The sequence below is a fragment of the Athene cunicularia genome, assembly GCF_003259725.1.
Source record: "Athene cunicularia isolate RWA chromosome 2 unlocalized genomic scaffold, athCun1 chr2_part1, whole genome shotgun sequence".
Classification (NCBI taxonomy): Eukaryota; Metazoa; Chordata; class Aves; order Strigiformes; family Strigidae; genus Athene; species Athene cunicularia.
This window is the reverse complement of record NW_020799095.1, coordinates 71,843,375-71,866,339: the sequence shown is the minus strand read 5'-3', so window position 1 is coordinate 71,866,339 and position 22,965 is coordinate 71,843,375. Positions and strand designations below refer to the sequence as shown.

The 22,965-nt window shown below is 36.0% G+C and overlaps 1 protein-coding gene across 15 annotated transcripts in view; it reads right to left on the bottom strand.

Moving 5' to 3' along the window:
* The window catches only part of CDH18 (cadherin 18), a 578,978-nt gene that overhangs the window by 6,333 nt on the left and 549,680 nt on the right, over positions 1 to 22,965 (bottom strand). For all 15 annotated transcript variants that reach the window (XM_026842284.1, XM_026842282.1, XM_026842297.1 and 12 more), the window contains 3 exons: positions 21,038 to 21,162; positions 14,498 to 14,615; positions 34 to 285 (listed from right to left, as the gene is read on the bottom strand). In XM_026842284.1, coding sequence (XP_026698085.1) covers positions 34 to 285; positions 14,498 to 14,615; positions 21,038 to 21,162 — 495 coding nt within the window. The remainder of the gene's footprint in view (positions 1 to 33; positions 286 to 14,497; positions 14,616 to 21,037; positions 21,163 to 22,965) is intronic.

The following is a 22,965-nucleotide window of genomic DNA, read 5'->3' as shown; positions in this document are numbered from 1 at the left end:
GGATAGCATTACTTAATACTGAAAATGGCTTACCAAGAAGAATTACAACACAGAGCAGGATTGCGATTAAAGCTCCTGTGCTCAAGCCAGCCGAGGAGAGGAAAGCTTCAGCATGACAAGTTCTTACACGTCCATCTCTCTCACATGCACAAACCCTAATTGTGAGAGTACTGCTGCTGCTGAGAGGGGGCACTCCACCATCAGAAATCAAAACTGGGAGGTAATAGATATCCTGAGTGGTTCGACTGTATCTCCTCCGTCTTGTCAGGATACTGGCTGTATTATCTACAATATCAAAACCAGAAGATTATTTTAATGAAACAAAAAATGAAAAATCTTATTGACTGCTTGTTTCCCATCGAGTAGAAGCATGGGACATCTTAACTAGACAGTCCTCATCCGTGGAAATGCACAATCTAGAGTTAAAATTTGTCAGGCAGGATTTGCGGCCGATGAAGGAAAAAGAGGAGGCAGGGGAAAGTAATTAGCAATACATAAACAGGATTACTTCATGCACTTTTCTTAGAGTCTAAATGAACAAACGAACTCTGACAAACATTTTGGACCCAGTTTGCAAGTGTCCTAATCCCATGTTATGCTCTTGGCAGTATATGGACACTTGTAAATGTAAATGCCTGCAATTCTGAGAATATCTGTGGTGGAATTCATCCACAACATAAAATCCTCTTGATTCTCAGAAAAAATGTTAAATGTTCTTTAGCAAAAGTTAAAATAGGACTTTAATGTTTTACTATTTGTGACAGGTTTTAAAGATCAATTGCGTTTTCAGAAAACATGTGAAAACAATGAAGTAGAAAACAATGGCCAAAGACCCATGCTGTGGAGAGGTCAGGAGGAAGAAGGGAAGAGGGAAAGGAAGGGGAAAAGAATAGATATTACATATGTTAAACGGGTAGAGGTTAAAGGTAAGTAAGCAAATGGGAGATGTGACGTGAGATTTTGTCACTACTATATTACCTACAGGTTCATCTGGCATATATTGCAGTCAGTTCAAATAGTAATGCTTATTACACACACATTGCAAGAGCATTCACAGGCACTAATTAGGTTAGTAAGCCACTACCCATATCCCTTTAAATCTAAGAAATTAAGGGGCATAGAGAGAGTGAAGTGGAAGAAATGCTATGGTAATAGATATATTCATATGTGTAAAATTTAATTTTGTTGCCACCACTGTAAAAGTACTGGCCCCTGAATAAGAGCCCATAGATAAACAAAATTGAAGACAGTGAGAAACCAGAGAAATGAGCGGTTGTGGAGAGGGAGAGGTGGGCACTGAGAAATAGGAAGATAAATTGGAAGAAAAGAGCTTTCCTCTTCTACTGTTTGTCCACGATTAACAGTCACACAGTTTTCAAATTGTGGGATTGTGGGTTTGGAATTTTTAACAACACAGAGGTGATAAGTACAAAAATAAGTCTGCTGGGCTTCTTCTTCCTATTCTTAACAAGCTGGAAAATTTATTCTATTTCCTTAATGCTTTAGGTACAGCATTAAATGCGTTTATCATAATCTATGGAAAAATAAAGTCTGTGGCACTTTGTAAAAATCTAGTGCAACAATACAGCTAGTGTGGCATATTTTAGGCCATGGGACTGATTACTTTCTACATGCATATTTGAATGGAGAAGTTAATTTTTGTATTTAAAATTGATACAAACTGTTTACCAGATGACTACTCTTCATGCCGCATCTTCTGTCAAGCTCTGTGGCAAATTTTAAAACGTTCTTTTTTACTCACTTATCACAGTGATAAGTGGTACTGAGAAAAAAACGGTAGTATAGCCCCACATCAGCATATCATAACATAATATAATTGGTAACAGATTTCACACAAGAAATATATATGAAGTGGGAAGTGACACCCTTGCTGCTGAGCCAAGAACCGAGCATCAGGTTCCCCTGCATTAAAATTCATTAGCTTTTCTTCTCCACCCTCCCTACTTATCTTCTTGGAAATCTCCAGCATGGTGTTTGTTATATTAAGTATTGTTATCACTCACAGTGGGTGCAAAATATGTTTTGTGTTAATTTATTTATTTGCATCAGGCCTTGAAGTCCTCTTCTACTTATTGATGTCAAGGTGTACTTTTGATGACTGAATCCCAAGATTCATGCCACCTTCCTCTTTAGAGGCATGATACCAGCCACTTATAATACAATTTATATTCATTCCATATACAGAAACCTATTGAAACCAGAATGAGATGAACAGAACATCTAAAAAAATCTCACAAAGAGTAAGATCATCACGTTGTGGAAATTATATTTCCATAGAGATTATAAAATACCTATGATAAAACATACTCTTTTCTCTATAGTTACTTACTACACAAACGCAAAATAAAAAAGTATTTTCAATCACCTGCAGAAGAAATGCAACACAGAAGTGATTAAAAGATATATAGTAAATCAATATTTACTTCTGCAATAGGGTTGTGGAAAATTACTATATATCTGTAGCATATGACATGCAGAAATATTTCTTTCATATTTCTAAAAACTGCTAAACTTTCACTGTTCTCCTTATTGCTTAAATCTGTGTTTATGAAACCTTATGAAAACATTCTGTGGTATTCTCATTAATGATGATTTTTTTTAAATTATTGTTAAGAAATAAATTATTTCCACATTATTCTGTAACTAGAAAGGGAACCAAGTGTCCTGTGTTATAACTGAGTCAACTGATTGAAGAAGTCAAGTTTGATATCTCTGAAATTCAGATTGCATTTATTGTATAAATAAAACTCTCCCCTAAAGCAGACTGAGCAGTGGCCTTAAGACCATAATTACAGTCTACACCTACCCGTGGAGGCTTTACTAAGCTCTGCCTGTCTAATTCTAAGATATACAGAGAAGTCCCAAGTCTTATTTTACAAATTTGGACCAGCTTATTCTTTAACATGTATTTTATTTAAATGAAGTACATGAACAATCTCAGTAATCTATTTTAAAATACTCCTAAAACAAGCAAATAATCTTATTGAACACATATTACAAATAGGTAGACTGTCTGCATGTCTTTTAATTTTTCAGCATATATATTCATATAATCAGGGGGTAAGCAGCTGTTTTATCTTTCTGCTACATAATGTTGCATAAAAAGCTTTCACTTGCTTATTTATAAATAATATCTTGCCCATTTGCCACTCTTTTTTTTTTTTTTTTTTTTTTTTTTTTTTTTTTACTGTCATTCTCAACTTTTCTAATGTTGCTGGAGGACACAGATAAAATCTTCAGTGGTTCAAAGAGGGAAACCACCACAGAATACAAAATGACCTTCAGCTGGTCTGCCTGTCAGCTGCCAAAGCAGTTGCAGATTAAGCACTAGATTCAGCCCAAGAGCAGAAATAAACGCACATATCTGTGATTAGTAGGGAACTTCAAATGAATACATATTTTGCATAAAAATAAGTTAATGTTCACAGTATATATATAAGGTGATGACTGCTGCTTCTGCCTTTCTACATTCAGAAGAAAGCTTCATCATCAACGCCTCCATATGCATGAAAACTCCACTGACTTTCTAGTTGTTCAGAATCCAACTTTAATTGCTTTGCTTCCTTGAAATGGAACTTGTTACAGATTAGTAGCAGAGCTCCTCTCTAACAGTGTCTCTTTTTATGTCCTGCAGTTGCAGGTTGTTAAACAAAACAAGGCCAGGGAACAAGTATGATCTCTGGAACACCAAATGTTCATGCTACTAAATTTTAGAACCGTCCCTGATATTTTATTGATCTGGGCCAACTAGGTCTCTCTCAGATAAAACCCAGTCACAGTCAGAGTTAATAACATACACCAGGGATCCTTCCGAGCAGACAGTATGGACAAGAGTGCACCAGGTTTGTCTCCTCCCATTTTACACAGTGCTTCAATATTATTCCAACAGCCTGCAGATCCTTAAGCATCCCTAAACAGCCTTGTGCTACACACTCTGCAGCACATAACTTCCTTTCATGACATGGTAACATTGCTTTGTTGTGCTGCAATGCAACTTTCACATTATTAAATAAATTTGGAAGAGAAAAAGCCACACAATAGTGAAATCTCAGCTCCATCGGGTACTACACAGGGTCCAGAGAAGCTACAAGGCCAAGTGCTATGTAATGTACACAGTCTGTGTTATTAAGCTTTATTGCAAGAAAACAGTCACAGTCCTGCCTTACGCTGTATGATGTTGTTCTTTTTTCCCTCAGCACCAATACTACCACAATAAACTAAAATCTGAGTGGTCACCTAGAAATCTCACCGAAGTCATTAGAGAAGTGCAGCACTCCCATATGCACTTTTTAGCACATGTACTTATCAACAGAAAGAGAAAACAATTTTAAAGTGATAGTTCTAAGGAGAATTATATTTCAAGTTACAACCAATAATGACAATCATACGACAGTGTTATCCAGAAATAATACCTTAGAAACCTAAGGATATATTCAAGGACTCAGGTTGAAATGTAATTCCGTATTGGTAGTAAGTGACATTATATCTATGAGTTAAGCATTAATATTAACATCTGTCATGTCTCTCATCCTAAGAGAAAAAATTCTCAGATGTTATACTGCTAAATCCAAAAGGTGACAGCAAGTGTTATTACCAATAATAAAACAGTCTTTCATTTCTGCTTCATACTCTATTTCTATTGTGGTATCTGTAAGACCCAAACACTTCAGTTAAGCTACGTTGTCCATATAAGTAAGAAAATCCTACAGAATTTTGTCCGTGTGAATCTTCCTGGACCTATAACCAAAGAAAGCCTAGCATAACCTCCTCCTCCCATCCTCTGGTATAAATCTAAAAAAAATAACAGTGAATGATTCAGTATCACCATATAGCTACAGAAGCAGTGATGAAAATGTGGGCTGAAAAGAAAAGCATCGGAGACCAAATATAGCAAAGAGAAAGTGAGGAATCCTGAGCAGGAATCTAGCAGTAATGAAAGGATTTAAGTACGGAGACTGGCAAAGAATTAAAGGAAAGAGCATTGAGATGTGAGCATGTATGCTATAAGGACAACTGTGGACAGATGGGGGAAAAATTGTGAGGAAAATAAATAAAAACTGTGAGAAAAATAAAAATAGAAGACCAAAATGACAAAATGGAAAAACTAGACAATTCAAATGTTACAGTGAAAACATCTGAAAAAAGCTATAATTGAACCATGCTTCTCTGGGGTGGAAGGTCTTGCCAAACATGAACTGACATTTTTATACTACACAAAATAGAAACAAATTGAAAAAAAAAAAAAGAAGACATTTTTTCTTTTAACATTATATCTATTCTTTTAATATTAAATTGTTTTTCTTGTATCATAAGCATCATAGAATTAAATATTAGTACCAGACACAATTTTAGACAAAGGAGCCAGAATCAGATTTTTAATTTCAAAAATTTACTATGGTGAATTTATGTTATTTGCATTCTCTTGAGTAATAACTAGATTTCTGTAGAAGCAGATGTGATATGACATATATCCAGGGGTTCTATAACAACCAACACAATTATAAGCATTCTCAAAAAAACAGTGTAAAGCTTTTCCTTCAATGCAGTTTCACAAACTCTTAATCATTTGGGCATTGGAATGGAAATTTTCTGTTCCCAGTATCATCAGAGGTGTTAATTCTCACTATTACTCCCACTATTACAGAGTTACATATAGTAGCTTAGCACATGCCTTTGTGTACATATAAATAAAATGCTGTAAAATAACTCAGCTCTCACATACTTTTCTTTCTTATTAAATCTTTTAGAATACTTTACCAATGAGATCCCTAACATTCTTACAGAGAAGGAAACTGCACCTAGGAACTGATTTTCTGAAGATCAGAGAATCACGGATAGTGGAAAATGGCCAAAGATAATTACACTGGCTTAATACAGAAATCATGTCTCTAATGTTCCATTCAGCACTCTCTATTCTTGAGGACAATCCTATGTAAAGGTATATCAACAAAATTAATAGACAATAAAAGTTTAGCCACACTGCAGTAACAGATGCATCCTGACAGATACTCTGATTTTCAAAGCTTCCATGTTTTAATTGTTTATATTCCTTATCAAAAAGTGCTGGAGGACACATTGAGAGAAGAGCCAGAAAGACAGCAACTTCTAAGAGAAGAATCTTATCATGAGACAAAAAAATCCCCCACACTGTAAAAGATACAGGCAGCCAAGTATGAAGACAGACACTGATGACCTAGGAAGGCACTTACTGAGGGGAACAAAAAAATCTTTTTAAAAAAAAGTTTGTGATAGTTTTAAGCCCTGCTGGGACTGGAGACCACGTTGCCATTGTCCCTCCCCTACCCTTGGACTGAGTAGGGCACAAACCGTGGGTTAAAATAAGGAGAAATTTAATACAACAGCGTAATAAACAATCTGAACAACATCAACAGCAATAATAACAACAACAAACAGTAATAACAATAAACAACACAAAAGATATACAGAGAAATACCGCAGTGAACACATCAGCCCACTGCACGTGCTTCCCACGACCAGAGCCACAAAGGAAAGCTTCCTGCACTGCTACGCTGGACCTGACATCAGCATGGTATGAATAACTCGGCTGGAGATCCCTTCCCCCTCTCTGCTGGAGAAACTTAACCCTGTCCTACATGAACCAGGACAAGTTATATAAACAAAGCTAGTCTGAAAGGAAGGAGAGGGGTCATGGATTGAGAAATTGCTTTGATATCTGAAAACAGATACAGCATATAGACAGGGAAGAGAAGTGTATAGAATAGCAGCAATAGCATTAGGATGATAACTACAGATCTGATTCTTCTAGGCCTGGAAGGAAAGATCTTTTTATCTCAACAGATTTAAACTGTGAACTTCACCCCTGAGAAGTATGATACGAACCAGGACTCACTGGAGATGAAAGGGCTGACTGCTAAAGGAAATTCACAACACCAACATAGGGAAAGAAAGATTTATCTGATTCCTTGTGCAATTGTCTCATTTAATGATCTAAACTTTCTAAAATTTGGGCTGTGCTTTATAAACATGGTAATTAGAACTTAAGATTCATCTGAAGTGGATCTGAAGTTACACATGGGAAATTCTGCATCCCCTCTTCGCACTCTGAAGATGTGGTAATTTACTAAGCCAGACTGCACACTGTATACAAGGCTGTTTTCATATTCCTCTCTCCATCATCGCTACCTTTTTAGATGAAGCTTCTGAACTAAGAAAAGAAAGGACGTCATAGGAAAATCAAGGAAGTTGAGATTTAATGATAACACCATGGAAGGTGACTACTGGAGCAATTTGGAGAATACTCACTTATTATTCATAATTTGAGAATTCCTTTGACATTGTACATTACAGGCAGACACAAGAGAAAGGGAAGTAAAAAAAAAAAAAAAAGAGTAAAACCCTGTTTATAGCTTAAGGCGTGTTTTAATTTTCAGCTCTGCTTATATCAGCAGTTCAACTTCTGTAAATTTTCTGAGGAGTCATAACTAATTAAAACCAAAGAAAATATATTGGAATGATTTGCATTTCTTGTATTTGTAAAGTTAGAGTAGTTAATTTCTTTATGTGGGACTATATTGATAGGCTTTTCTCTTTCATTGCCTTAGTGATAACTCTTGTAATTTTATTTATTTATTTATTTATTTATTTATCTATCTATTTATTTATTTATTTCGATTTTGTGCTGGTTTCAAAGCCATTGCCAATGGGCAAAAAGCTATTACCAATTTCTAGTTCAGTAGGTAGCAATGATGAAAAGCATAATACAAGACTTTTGGGGCCTAAAGATAGTTATTTGCTAAGGGTTGGTTTATGAAACACCAAGTAGCAGCACTGAGAAGACATGCATAAAGAACCTATACACTATGCACTAACTTACCTAGATGATCAATCTTAGATCCAACTTTTAAAAATCAAACCATGCTCAAAGATGTTCAGACACCTGAGGAAGAAAAGTATCTCCCTCTATGGTAGCTAGTCTTGGTTTTCTCTCCTTTGTACTTGTGGTAGAATTCCTTTTTTACTTTCATATGTTGACTCAGTGATAATATCCGCTCAGACATTCAACACGTTTACAATAAGAGCACTTCTATGGACTGTACTTATAGGCACCTTGTATAAAGCTGACTCTGCATTTTTTAAGATATCATTTCTGTCAAGTTACAACTTGTCTTCTTTACAGGATGATATTTCATGGAATAGCAGTAGTAACTTTCAATACTACATAACGAAAGCAATCATCTTGCTTTGATGTAAATGAAGGCAGGAAATATATAGCTGTATCCCACTCGGGTTGCAAAGCGGGGATTTCAATCTAATCTATTTCAATGCCACTTCAGATGCTCTAGAGCAACTAAGGCATCGTCTGGTATCTGGCATGCTGATTTGCAGCTTTAAAGCTCTAAAGTCAGTTCACTGGCCTGCTACAGATGTCTTGTGTAATATGGTTGGAGGTAAGAATTTTGCACGTATCAGGGAAAAAACAGATAAACAGAAACTTTTGCAAGGGAGTTCATACTGGGGTAGGATGAATTACCCTCTGGAGGTTGTTCTCTTCCTAAATAACAGCAATGCCAAGTAAAATTGATTTTTTTTTTTTTTACTCCTTTTTGATTTGTGACACAAGAAAAATGTTAATTTGCATCACAGGCATGAGTGGCTGAACACATTACAAATTTCATTTTATACCAATGCCATTGAACTCAGTGTGCTCCAGATTTTATAGAAAAACAGGTCTCTACTTTTGTGGGTTTTAAAGTGTCATGTGGCATAACACTAAGGAATCTCCAAAGGGATAGTATCAGAAAAACATGACCTACCTTTGTTCCAACTCCAGAATATTCTCCATCACTGGGCAATTTTCAAAAGGCCAGATCTTTGAGAAAAGTGGGCAGAGGGGAAAAATAAAACTGCAAATATTTTTGTGAAATGAAACCTTTGTCCTGAAGAAATAAAAGGAGAGGAGAACAAATGCTAAGCATTCTCTAGGGAGCTGTTCTTCCTTGAAAGTAAGGTAAACTTTGTCTACTTTCAGAAGTTGTCAGTCTCAATTTATTAAAGTAAGAGAATGTAAAAATCTTATTGGTGGCACTGGGTGAATGTGCACAGTCTATGCACAAACCATTATTGTCCAGGAAATTTACAATACCCATTGGAGAATCCACGGTAGACTGTGTATCTTGTGACATAAAATAGCACCGGCAAAACAGTGCTTTGTAAGCGCATAAAAATCATAGATGTTCTCTTGTACCTAAGTGAATGGTTCTCTGAAGGTTACATATTTGTCAGCCCCCTGAAAAGTGTTGTTGAACTTCTGAAAGAGGTAACAAAATAGGCAGAAAGAGGGAACGATTTTTTTATACTCAGAGAGAGAGAAAGAGACAGTATGCAAATGTATGTGTTTATATATTAAAGGTTAGGTATATCATAACAATAACATATGATCACATTCATTTTCCATCAAACTAACATAATTGTGACAAATATATCAACTAGTCTTTAAGCATCTGGAAAAGTATTTTGATTCTTCAAGGATAAAAAAAGTATATTTTAAAATTCTAGTACTTCAAAACAGTTTAATGTGATGAAGTTCTTTCATATTTCCTCTGATTCCCCAGCAGAAAGTGGTTTTAGTCCCATACTGCCCTGGCAAATTTTTAATGGAACATCTAAAAGCAGATATTTCTTATTAGGCAAAAAGTGTAAATTTAAGGTATTACACACAAGCAAAAAAAAAGCATTAAAAAATTATCTGTGATAACTTCCTAAAAAACAACACTGACAACAATGAAGTTGTTATGTAGACAACAATGAGTTATGTACCATCTGAACTGCAACATAAAAGCACCTCCAGATTGAAAAAGTATTTGGCTGCCCAGGTTATAATAGAAATTGTGACTTCTTTGCAGAATCTTGAAGATCATCTAGTCGAACTATTAACCTAACACTGACAGTTCCCAACTACACCAGATCCCTCAGCCCTATGTCAACCCAACTCTTGAACACCTCCACGGATGGGGACTCCACCACTGCCCTGGGCAGCCCATTCCAACACCTAACAACCCCTTCTGGAAAGAAATGCTTCCTAATATCTAGTCTGAACTTTCCACGACACATCTTGAGGTGGTTCCCTCTTGTCCTATCACTTGTTACTTGGTTAAAGAGGCTCATCCCCAGCTCTCTGCACCCTCCTTTCAGGGAGCTGTAGAGGGCGATGAGGTCTCCCCTCAGCCTCCTCTTCTCCAGACTAAACACCCCCAGTTCCCTGAGCCGCTCCCCGTACGACCTGTGCTCCAGACCCTGCACCAGCTCCGTTGCCCTTCTCTGGACACGCTCGAGTCATTCAATGTCCTTTTTGGAGTGAGGGGCCCAAAACTGAACACAGGAATCGAGGGGCGGCCTCACCAGTGCCGAGTACAGGGGTCAGATCCCTTCCCTGTCCCTGCTGGCCACGCTATTGCTGACACAAGCCAGGATGCCATTGGCCTTCTTGGACCCCTGGGCACACTGCTGGCTCCTGGTCAGCCGGCTGTCAATCAGCACCCCCAGGTCCCTCTCTGACTGGCAGCTCTCCAGCCACTCCTCCCCAAGCCTGTAGCGCTGCTGGGGGTTGTTGTGGCCCAAGGGCAGCCCCCGGCATTTGGCCTTATGGAAACTCCTCCAGTTGGCCTCAGCCCATGGCTCCAGCCTGTCCAGGTCTCTCTGCAGAGCCTCCCTACCCTCGAGCAGATCAACACTCCCACCCAACTGGGTGTCATCTGCAAACTGACTGAGGGTGCACTCGATCCCCTCGTCTAGATCATCCATAAAGGTGTTAAACAGGAGCGGCCCCAACACCGAGCCCTGGGGGACACCACTCGTGACCATCTGCCAGCTGGATTTAACTCCGTTCACCACAACACTTTGGGCCCAGCCATCCAGCCAGGGTTTTACCCAGAGAAGTGTATGCTCATCCAAGTCACGAGCAGCCAGTTTTGCCAGGAGAATGCTGTGGGAAACGGTGTCAAAGGTCTTACTAAACTCAAGATAGACAACATCCACAGCCTTTCTGAACAGAATAAATTGTCAACAGCCCTGTTTAATTAAAAAAGCCTTCATAAGTACAATTTCGAAACAAACAAACAAACAAACCAACCCATCTTCTCCTGGTATTCTCTTTAAAATCACAGGAAATTATTACAACAATGTGTTTTCTTTGTTAAGCAAAGAAATTCTATTGCAGCTCTTGTTTTGTCTTGATTACATGTGTACATATACTGCATCATTTTGTTGACTGTCCTCTTGTTCATATTCTTAAGCATTTACTCTGAATACAACTTTTGTCAACATATAAAAAATGTCAAATATCAGCAAAGGATCTACTGTAGCTTAAGCATCCAGTCAGTAGGGGAGAAGATATCATATTCTGTCTTTTCCATTCTTTTTTTTTTTTTTAACTGAAAATTATTAATACCAACAGAATTCAGCAGGTGATCCAAGCAACTCCTAGGTTCTACCAGACTGCATATAGCCCTGCAGCTGTCTCCTGACCTACATTTCCCTGAGGGTTTTAAGCTCTGCATTATGAGGGTGCATATTCAAAGGCTGGAGTTTAACAATGTGGATTGTTACTGAGTAAAGGCACAACTTCGGGCCCAAGAGATAACTGGACATATTATCAATTATCTGAACTGATGCTTTAATATCTATTTTCTCTGCTGAAGTGACAGAATATTGACCTGAATCATATACATGCTGAGATTGTATATTGCTACAGTCTGTACAGGTAGGTAGGGAGAAACTACAAAATCTTATGATTGTGCAAGTGCTCTAGATTTCAGTCAAAGTGCATAGATATAAGTGTAAATATTTAAAGATCCAATTCACTGCTGTAGATCTTTTGATCTTGTAGCTCTAGTGATGACAATGGTGTAGGGGAACATTCATAAAATAGTGTATTTCGGCTCAAAGATCAGAATTCTGTTATTCTGGTTATGAAAACAAGGGAATAAATTATATACTGAGATTTTTGTGAAATGAAACCTTTGTCCTGAAGAAATAAAAGGAGAGGATGACTGGATCCAGAGATGACTGCAAGAGAAATACAGCTTTGCAGTGACAGCTACAGCTACCACTTTCAATGTGACATCAAGATTTTGGTTTTCATCATTCTGTAAAACATTATTGAAAACTCTCTTAAGGTAATTGCTGCATTTTTTTTTTAAAAAACATAACAAACAAATAAAACCCTCCAAGGATGCCAGCCTTTATAAAATGATTAAATCCAGAGTTAAAATAGCAGCTATCTTGTGTTAAGAGCATTGATTCCTTTTAGCAGCCAATGCTCAAAAATACGAGTTTTCAAAAATGAAAACTTGTCAAAGACATCAGAAAAGCCTCTTCTGCCCACCATCTCTCAGCTATTTCCTAGAATAGAAAGCAACAGAAATTCCATTTCTGAGTAGGAATAGATAGTAAATATAAAAGTTGCAAATACTATATAACTGGATATTGTCAATGGACTTTATCAGTGTTTCACTGTCACATAGACATTGTATCACAAAGAAAAGGTCCCAGTAAGGGGCCATGATTTGAGTTAAACTGACATTGTGTTAATTATACAGGCAAATTGAAAATTGCGTTTCTGGAGTCTCTGTATATGTAGATGTTTTATGCAAGATGCTACAGGAAGTTCATACTCACTTTTTGTATCTCCTTAAGTGAAATAAAAACATAATGCACAACAGGCCTTTACAGTAAAGGACACTTTTTTCAGTTCCTTCCCCTACTTCCCCCTGCCAAATCCAGTTTAGGATAGTCCAAACACGTCCTTCTGCCGTTGGTGGCAATGTTATTCCTCACTGCTCTTGAGTAGGTAACAAGAAAGCAGCAAATACTTATTGCTGCATACTTATATCCAAAGCATGACACTGCTGCATTAGATAGTTATGAAAAGTTCTTACCCTCTTATATATCTGTGTAGGTAAATAACTTATGTTATGCAATCCTTAAAGCATTTTCCACACACAGCATTTTCCACTGGTAATAAACACATATAGTACAGATCTCAACTGAAATATGTTCAAAACCATAAAATATCTACTTCATCATGAACTACAATTTTAAGAGTTATTCAAAAGCACATCTTTATGTAAGCATCTTGCACTGAAATGAACATGGTCATCATCTCCCACATGAGATCACAGTCCAATACTCAATAATTTTATTTGAATTTTAGACTCAAATGCAAAAATACACAACAGCACACTTCCTTTATTTCAGGAAAAGCCCTCTGACTGTTGATATAATGCTCCATCACAATCTGAGTAGAATTGATATATTAATCTGGGAAAGGCTGGAGTCATCACTTCAAGAATATTTTTAATATATGAATTAGTCCTTCAAATACTATTAAGCTTTTTCAAAATATTGATGGATAGTGGATTGATCTCTTTTGGAACCACAATATGAGGGCTATGAATCTAGTCCAAACAAATAGCATGACTTGATTTTTTTTTTCTGCTTTATAGTTAAACATTGGAACAAATTCTTTAGGAAGATTATGCAGTCTCCTTCCCTGAAAGGCCTTATAAACAGATAAGAAATATGTGTAAAGAATATAGTTTAAATATCACTGTATGTACCATATGTACCAATGATGGAGTTAATGCTTCTCAGTCATTACAGATGAGTAGTGATGTGTAAGATCTCAGAAGGTATTCCATGATAGTACTGCAAAAATATGACTGTAAAATAAAGCTACATATACCCTCCACACTTCCACATATGGATACAAACAAAATCACACAATACATACATACATAAAAGCTCAAGACAAAAGCTACAGACAAGCATTTAAAGTTTACTCTCATTTTCATCAGGTTGCATAATGGAAAACATGAGGCAATCCTCACAAAGAGTAAGGCTGATTTGGTTTTTTTTTGAAGGGCTGGATAATTCTTTGTTTTGAGAAATGTTCAGGAATACCTGGCTGAGTGACTCTGAAGGCCCTTTTCCTTCTGGGCCTATCTGCTATGAAGTTCTGATTGTACTTTTTAGAAACACTTTGTTAGGAAGTGCATGAAATGATACACTATCATTCAGGAGGCACTGAAGGACCTGCTCTAGGTATTATATCTGCAAAAGTAAGCACGAATTCAGCTTTTCATATCACTTAAATTCTTATTTTGTCCTTTAAGCAATAACTTTGCCAGTACACATTCAGTGCTATTCATGTAAACGTAGACCAAACTGCCAACATCTTTTCCATTAATCCACTTTTTAAAATCATTCCTGAATGTATGAAGTATAAATGCTAAAATAAAATGGAATATAAAAATAATATTGCATTTTTCATAGTTTTCAATATGTTGAATACACCATGTCCTTGATATCACCCAGTTCAGTGATGACAGATTAGTTTTCCCCTTCTGTCAGGAAACACATGGAAATTTTTCAGCTCAGTGAGACATCCCAGACAAAATAGAGACCCATTTCTTTGAAATTTGTGTGTTTGATTTACCTTCATTGTCCCTTAGAGTAAAGTTGGGATTCAAAGAAAGCCCTTCATCAAGGGAAAAACGGAATCTTGCCCCATTTGCAGAGTTATCTTTGTCAGTTGCAGTGATAGTCTGAATAACCTGAAATAAAAATTAACAGTGAATGTGTTGAAATTTGAACTTGACCCAAATAGTACCTGACCTCAGGAGGATTCTCAAACTTAGCTTATTTTAATTTTCTACTTGACTGCTGCTAAATTCAACTGATGAAATGACTGGTCCATTAGCTTGATTTCTCTAGCATGAAATATTTAAGAACCACACTTCAGAGCCAGATAAAAGCATGTAAAGCTTCTATCTGACATTTTGATATGGTCAGGACCTGGTACAGATTTTCACTATGTGCATTGCATCCTGGTGACTTTCAGAAAGAATTACAGTTTCACATAAACACCTGGTTTATGGAGCCAAAATTCAGGCTGAACCATCATGGTCTATGCAGAACATGATCTTCTTGTCATCCCAATAATTATATGCACTACAATATTAGTTAGGAAAAATAATTATTCAACCAAAATTGAAGGTATATAATACCAGCTCTCAGTTTAAAATTCCTGTTAAGAATGAGCTTTAAAGTGCTGGAGAACAGGAAGAACAGCAGCCACTCTTGATTTTAGTTTGGCTTGTCCAAAGGAAACAAAATTAGATTTAGCCACCATGTACGGGAGAGGTACTTTTGAAAGTTAAGACCTTTGTCTTTGAAAGTCTTAGTGGTTTTTAAAATTTACTTTCAAGTAAAACTGAGATAAGTTTTTGGACTGTGTGACCAAGCAATATTGCTACCTCTGCTTTCATTTTCATGCTGGGTCTGGAAGCTCAAGTGATAAAGTAGAATTTAATAAAAGTTGGTCTTGTGATATAGGCAGTGAAGCCCACACAGACTGCTGCACAGAGCTGATAGATATCCCAAGGGAAACATAAAAGAGGGAGGGGAAGTGCTCTTTTAATGAGAATTTTTCTGCTCAGCGTTCAGCTGTAGTCTGTCTGGACTGAAACTGAAGCATAAACAATACTGGCTCAAGTGGTTTGGTCTGTTTTAAAACTAAAAGGCAGCACAGAGTTTGCTACCTCAGTTCACGTTCACATAAGAGAAGCAAAACAAATACATTTTAAAGTCAAGTGTACAATGGTTATTCCATTATCTGTATACAATATAGTACCTGATACTGACTACACACACCTGTGACAATTAAAAATACTGACGATAATTGCTGAGAATATTTTGAAAGTTTGCCATAATATTTTTTTGCTGAACTGTAGCAGAATAAGATCTATCTGAAACATTTATAATCATGCAGTTTACCAAAGTCAGGGCAATACTGGTGAAAGAGTTTGGCAAAAGCTAGTTGTTCTCTACTGAATTTTGCAAAGGTAGCATAACTGTTATTTGAAACAACTACCATTCAAAAACAGAAATAAAAGCTTATCTTAGCTAGATATATTTAGTTAATAATGTTGACATGGTATAAAGCAAAGGGAGACCAAAAAAAGTTGATGGAAGAATATTTTCAAGAGAATCAGTTTCTGTTATTATTCAAATACTAAAGATATTGTTACATAGTCTACATAGGTGTAAAAAAAAAAAAAAAAAAAAAAAAAGCAGAAAGACCTTGGAAAAAATACATGAATTCATTAACTAGTTTATAAATCCTAAGTGCTGTTTATCAGTAAAATATAAGTCATTTTGCCATGTATCTTCAGCTTTGACAGCCTAGTAGATAAATTTTCGTCCTGTTGCCCTCTCTTGAATAAAACAATCAGTTGACATTTTACAGACTCTTGCTTCAAAACCATGCCATTTTGCAACAGAAATACCTTTGATCGAGGCCTCAGTGCCACAAAACTAGTATAAAATTTATTTGGTTCTTAGACTTAATTTTAGAACTCAACAAAATATACTGTCTATATTTCCTTATTTCACACATAGAAATTCAAGTATCCCCTGAATTCATCAATGTATGTAAAAAGTATAGCACCAGATGGTACAGAAATCATGCTTTTCCATGTGGAAAATAGCCATTGTATGTGTAAGAGGGCAGGTCAAAATATTTTTTATAGGAAGTTCAAACTTTTCAGAGAAGGCTTTTCCTTTCTGAGGAAAAGATTTCTAAGACATTTCTTCAGAAGTGAGGAACAAAAGTGTGTGATCTCTTGACATCCAAATGTACTGCTAACCCTTTTCTAATACACCAACTAATTAATGGTCTATTAGCAGACATTAACATACACCTTACCAAAACTGATTAAAATAAAAATCTAGGCACAGAAACCCAGCTGCTGTAAAACTCAACTGACAGCACTGAAGCAATGAAACTGAAGAGTTATGCTATTTTTTTAAAGGAAGAGTTGGCAAGAAAGAATTTCAAGAACAGAGGAGAACTAATTGAAGAGAGACAATGTGCTAAATTCTACTCAGAACTTTTTCAGATCTGAATCAATAAACATACACACAATGAACATATAGCAGAGGCGTTCCTTGCCAGCTAACATTGATTTCCTTTGGCTATTAGAAATAACAGCATCCAGAGTGAGGTAATTCATGTTGGCAGCACAATATTTATACACCCCAATTCTGAAAAAGTTCTTTCTGTGTATGTGTGTGTACGTGCACATATACCTGTGTGTTAATTTACAGTGACAGATAGTGTCAGGAAGGATTTTTACTACTATAACAACTTTTTCTATTATTGCTCTGAAAAGCACCCAGAAAAAAATGTCTTTACAGTACTCAGATATTTTAATAGGTTCATAGTCTGCCAGGACAAACAATGAACTTGGAAACATTCAGAAAAATGTCAACACTTCACTCCTTCACTTTCCAAAACAAAGCATTTCAACTTTTTTTAACATCGGTCTTTGTTCTGATGGTCTTAAAAATAATAAAACAAGTTGCATTTGAAACAAAGGAAAAATTCATTTCGAAGTTCACTTTGTAGAAGATTGCAAAATTTTATTTTAGTACACTAGATAAATTTCATAATCATTCACAAAATCAGTATATTTCTAGAAGTCAGAGTTCTGCAAGCCTGGATACTACCTAAGATCAAATCAGAGGTGGTTTATCTACTTTAATATATAATATCTACCACGTTTCACCTGGAAGCTGTTGAAGGCACTTAGTTTATCTTCTCAACAAGATGATTGTTGAGGAGAGAACAAATGGTCTGACAAGCTGTCATTTCAGTGCAGAAATGATCATCTTCTCACAAACATTTTCTGTTTGACATGACTTACAAGGGTTCATTTAAGTACTTAAGTCCTTAAATTTTATTGGCTCTTTTTTTTTTTTTTTTTTTAATTTAGCTGTGGAAGGAAAAAGAAGCAGGAGACAGAGGCTGTACAATTAAATGATACTGTGATTTCTCTCCATAGAAACCTCTTCTGAAAAGATACAAGCAAACACAAAAAGTATTCCAATAACAAACTACTGGTTAGTTTACCTTGTACATAATAAATTCAAAATAGATGTTCTGAGGAAAGAAAGAAGGATTCTTACAGGGTAGTGCGGGGCTGGAGCCTAATCTTAAAGCCTTAGTCAAGCGGAAGTGCCTCGCAAGACCTGACAGAATTTGTTTCTTCATGATAAATGTTATGAATTATTCTCACAAGATGATGGATAACTCAGACTAAATAATTCATTTTCAACAATTCAAAAATATCCAGCTGGGCATGCTTTTTAGCATATGGAACACTTGTCTTGTTCAGTAATCCTTGTTTATTTGTCCCTCCTTAATATTTGTTGAACACTGTCATTTTCTTTCTTAAACTAGACAGTAAGATCTTCTGAGTAAGAGTCATGTACTTTTGTGTTTTGATTTGGTTTGGGTTTTTGTACAGTGCAATGGTGTCACAATCTTTTCCGAAGCCCTGTTATGCAATGCAAAGAATGGTGCATGCCATGTACTTAATGGAGTCCTGTTAGTTTAAGAATACAACAGCATGTTGATCCAGCCTTTCATATTAAACTACTGCTTGTAGAGTCCTTCATGATACCATTAATCTTTGGTGTTAAACTGCAGTGCTACAGAGGTCAGGAATCATTGATGCTTGCAACAGTAGCTCAGAGAGAAATACAACACTGACCCAAATCAGGAGCAAATGCTGTTATAGTAAAACTTGTTCTATCCTTAAACATCTCATAAATGTTCATTTTCAAAGCTACTATTGGGAAGTTAAAACTTTCCTAATAAGAAATATTATCTACTCAACAACAACAACACTGCCAGCAAACAGAGCATTTCTGAGTTAGGTTCACTGAAGGCTTTATCTTATTATAATTATAACAATTTAACAATAATTGTTAAATTATATTATCTTTAAGATATCAGAATATGTTGAAAGCAATTGCAATTAATGCTTAAGAGATTTTATCTTCTTTTCTTAAAAACTAGTCTTTTACAAGTTCTAACTCTCCTGTATTTGGATTTATTTGAGGTTTTCAGAACATTATTTTTACTTTAATAAGCATATTAATAAGAGATATTCAGTTGACAGACAGACCTACTTAAGATTTTCAAAGGCTTTGAGTGACGTGTCTCAATGAGAGCACTGAAGAAAACTATGCAGTCATGAGATAAGAGGAAGTTCCTTGCACAAATAAGTGCTCAAAAGACAGGAAGCAGGGTCTCTTCTGTAAATTGTCTATTCCACAAGGAGAGGAAGTCACAGAGAGTTCCTGTTCCATACAGATTTATGCTAGGCTACTTGTTGGTCAGTGTAATACTAAGTCTTCTGAAGAGTATGAATAATAAGCCCACCAAAGCTACTTATGATACTGAGTTATTCAAGGAAGAAAAGAGGAAGGGCTGACACTAAAGACCTTGCAATGCTCAGCAGGCAGGCAATACAAAGACAGGTGAAATTCATTATACATAAAGTCTTAACTTCACATACATGATGACCTCTGAGCTAACCATTAATTACTTCTAATGATACTGGTGCTATGGCAAGCAGTTTTTTGCATTCAGTGCTTACTAGTGGTTAAAAAAGCAAAGTCACTGTTAGAAATTGCTAGGAAAGAAATAGGTAAGACAGCAGAGATCATCACATAGTGTGAAGCATAAACTATGATAGGAATGATAAACCACTGCATACCTGCGTCTTGAATCTTGATTCTCGATCTCAAGGTGAATTGAGAGGAATTGAAGAAAGTTTAGAGAAGGGCAAGATGAATGATCAAAAGTCTAGAAGGCCTTTATCACAGTTTGTCCAAGTTAAGTAGGACTCTTTAGTCTGGACAAGAGACAGCTGAGGGGCAATGTGCTACAGATTTATGAATGGCACAGAGATAATAAGTAGGGATCAACTGCACTCTCCCTCTCTCTCTCTTTCTCTCTTCCCAAACACAAGAACTGGTAAACAGCAATTGAAGACAGCATGAGAACACTAAAAAAGAAAAAAGGTGGTAGGTCTTCCTGAAACATGCAATTGAACTGTAAAATTCCTTGCTGCATGAGGTAGCAGATATAAAAAGTTTATGTTTGTTGTAGGCAAAGATAGACAGATTCATATGAGATGATTATTAAAGGACTATTAAAACCACAGAAACCACAATTGGACCAGGAACTGATCTGCAAATGACCTGAGACCAGGGAAAGCAGTGGTAAGCATCATACATGCTTGTCATGTTCTTATACTGCTCTATAGCTGTTAGGATTTGGCCACTATTAGAATCAAGTTAAATTTGATCAGCCTATAGTCTGGAGAAGTACAGAATTTTTATCGAGTCAACATTAAAATTAGAAATGTGCTACTATACATTTATGTACACTGCTTTTAAAGATTTGATGAGAAAACTGTTATTACTAGCAATATATTCCTCAGGAAAGATGTGAGCTCACAACTGCAACTTAGAGCTTGTGTAATAATGCAAAACCAGCATAGAGTGCTGGGTAAAAGCTCAATCTATGCAAAAAAACCAAAAGCACCTGTTAAAATTGTCAAACCATGGACTGCAATGAAGTGCACTGATCACAGGAGCAGTGGCTGGCATGTGATTCAACTATTCAGTCTCAGTTCTGACCCTCCCCAGTTGTGAAAAACTCATTCAACATCTTTTCCATAATGACCCTGCACAGGGAAGGACAATCAGCATGCAAAAAGTGAGGATGGGAGCCGTGTTAACCAGCCATTTCACTGAACTGTATTTGAAACCTTGCTATGATGTGGCACTCTAGATGAGAGATGTTAAATTTGCTTCATCCATTTTGTTCAGGATAGTCGCTTGTCAAATTCCATCACTATCTGACAAGATTAGAATTTTGCCTCTCTTTCCTGAAGATAGTTTGGGTATTTAGTTGCAGCAACAAGAAAGATATATTGAACAAATTCCCAGATCTCCCTTCAGCCTCATACAGTTAAAAAGTTGAATCAAAAGTGAAATACGAAACTAAAATTCGAAAGAATTATTGTGTGTTCCCTGAATCAAACTTCTTACATATGTGTCATTAACAAATAAAATAAGTCTTTTTTTTTTCTCACTGAAAGATAACTGTGAGAGTTACCTGACCAGGCTTTGCATTCTCACAGACAACTACATCATACTCTCTGGCAAGCTCTGGAGGGTTGTCATTGACGTCCAGGATTCTAACACCAACTGGAACGTGGCTCACTAGCTCGGGATTGTCTGCAAAATACACAAGGGGGTATTAAGACTTTTGAAATACTCAATATTCCATGACATCCTCAATTTAAACACGGTTTCTTAACACAATAACTGGATGAGAACTAGATTGTTTTGAAAAAGAATTTTTTTTAAAAAAGAGTGCAAAGTTTGGTATGAGTCTTAAGTCACTGTTATAGCAATAAAAATGCAAGTTATTCTGGAACTGAATTGGGAGAAAGCTGTTAGAATTATCACATACTGTCACACCGTATGCTAAGAAATGATCAATTGCTTTGTGATGAATGTAAAAGTGTCATCACAATATTGAATAAAATCTAATACAAAAAATATTAACACTTTTTTATTTTTTTTCAGTGCCTTAGTTTAGGAAATAAAATACCAAAATAATAAGAAAATATGAATGCATAAGCACATATAAACATTTCCCAAGCTTGAGTTCAGCTTCCTCACAAGTTATGCTATTACACAAAGTAGTTAATGAGTCTTGCTTTAGCAGTAACATACCAGTAAGAAAACAATGTTTAAGTAACAGTGTCTTATGCTATGTTCTCTACTTTCATGAGTTCATCCTCAAAAAGAGTTCACAGCCCAAAAGCACAATAAATTGAGTGTATTCAATGAGAATACACTTTCCATGATAAAATGGGAAAAAAAAAATAAATTAAAATCCATAATTCCCTTGTTCTTGCTACTAAGTACTCAGAAAATTTTACTTCATTGAAAGAATTATATATTACAGCTTTTTATAATTAGCTAAAAAAATCCTTCTGAATATATGTGTCAATCGGTTAGATGACAAACTTCATTTTACTTCCACCAATTAAATCAGTAGAAGAAAGCAAAGTCAATCTTTCAAATACGACAAGATGGAAGAATGTGGTCTTACAGATTGACATTTTGAAAGTACATATCCCTGTGTGTGCTAATAAGAAGAAAAAAAAAAAGAAATATCAGTAGTCTAAACTTCATTCACCTTGGTTATTTTGATCTTAATCCACGTCATGTTTCTGTCAAAAAGGGTCATTTGTAAAATGCTTTAGATTTGTCACACCTTTAATGGCCTCTGCTCAGAATTCTGAAAAACATTGCTTAGACACATCTTTGGCTTCAAAGCCACCAGTAATATAGTCTCACAAGCAAAGAATATTTGAGAATGCTGAAGCTTCATTTGACAAAGTGAGAGATTTGTCCTCTTCTGTTTTCACCTGGGATACTAGTCAAAGAGCCTAGGGTTTAAAAATTCTCTTCATAGTTTTCAAATTCTCTTTTTAACTAATATGTCTATGTTCACCTGATGATTTTAATTCACTTTTGGAATTTAGTCAATTATCCCTATAAAATGGGAATGGAAATGAGATCAAAAAAGTCAACAGAAAAGGCAGACAACTATAATAGGATATAATAATACAGTAACTTCTATTCTCAATTAACATTAGCATTAGAAGTTAGGAGAACACACTCAGAAGACATTTATGGACTTGCAAAATCCATTTTCTTGCTGAAATTTTCCTTGGCTGTTGATATTTTTAGTTTTACCCTAAAATGATGTATATCTTTTTAACAGGTGAACTAAGGGACTAAAGCAAGTTATCTCAGTTGTGTTCATGCAAAACTGAAGCCTTCCATTGCTGTATAGAAAACACTTTCAGTGGAAAACTGAGCAATGTTAAAGTGCTAGGAATATATGAAGTGAAGGTGAGGAAGAATGACACTTGGCTGCTCACTAAGCAGTCAGAAAGGAATCATTCATCTACCTTTACTCTTATTACTGAAAGCAGCAATCTTCTCTCTAGGAGACCCTCTGCA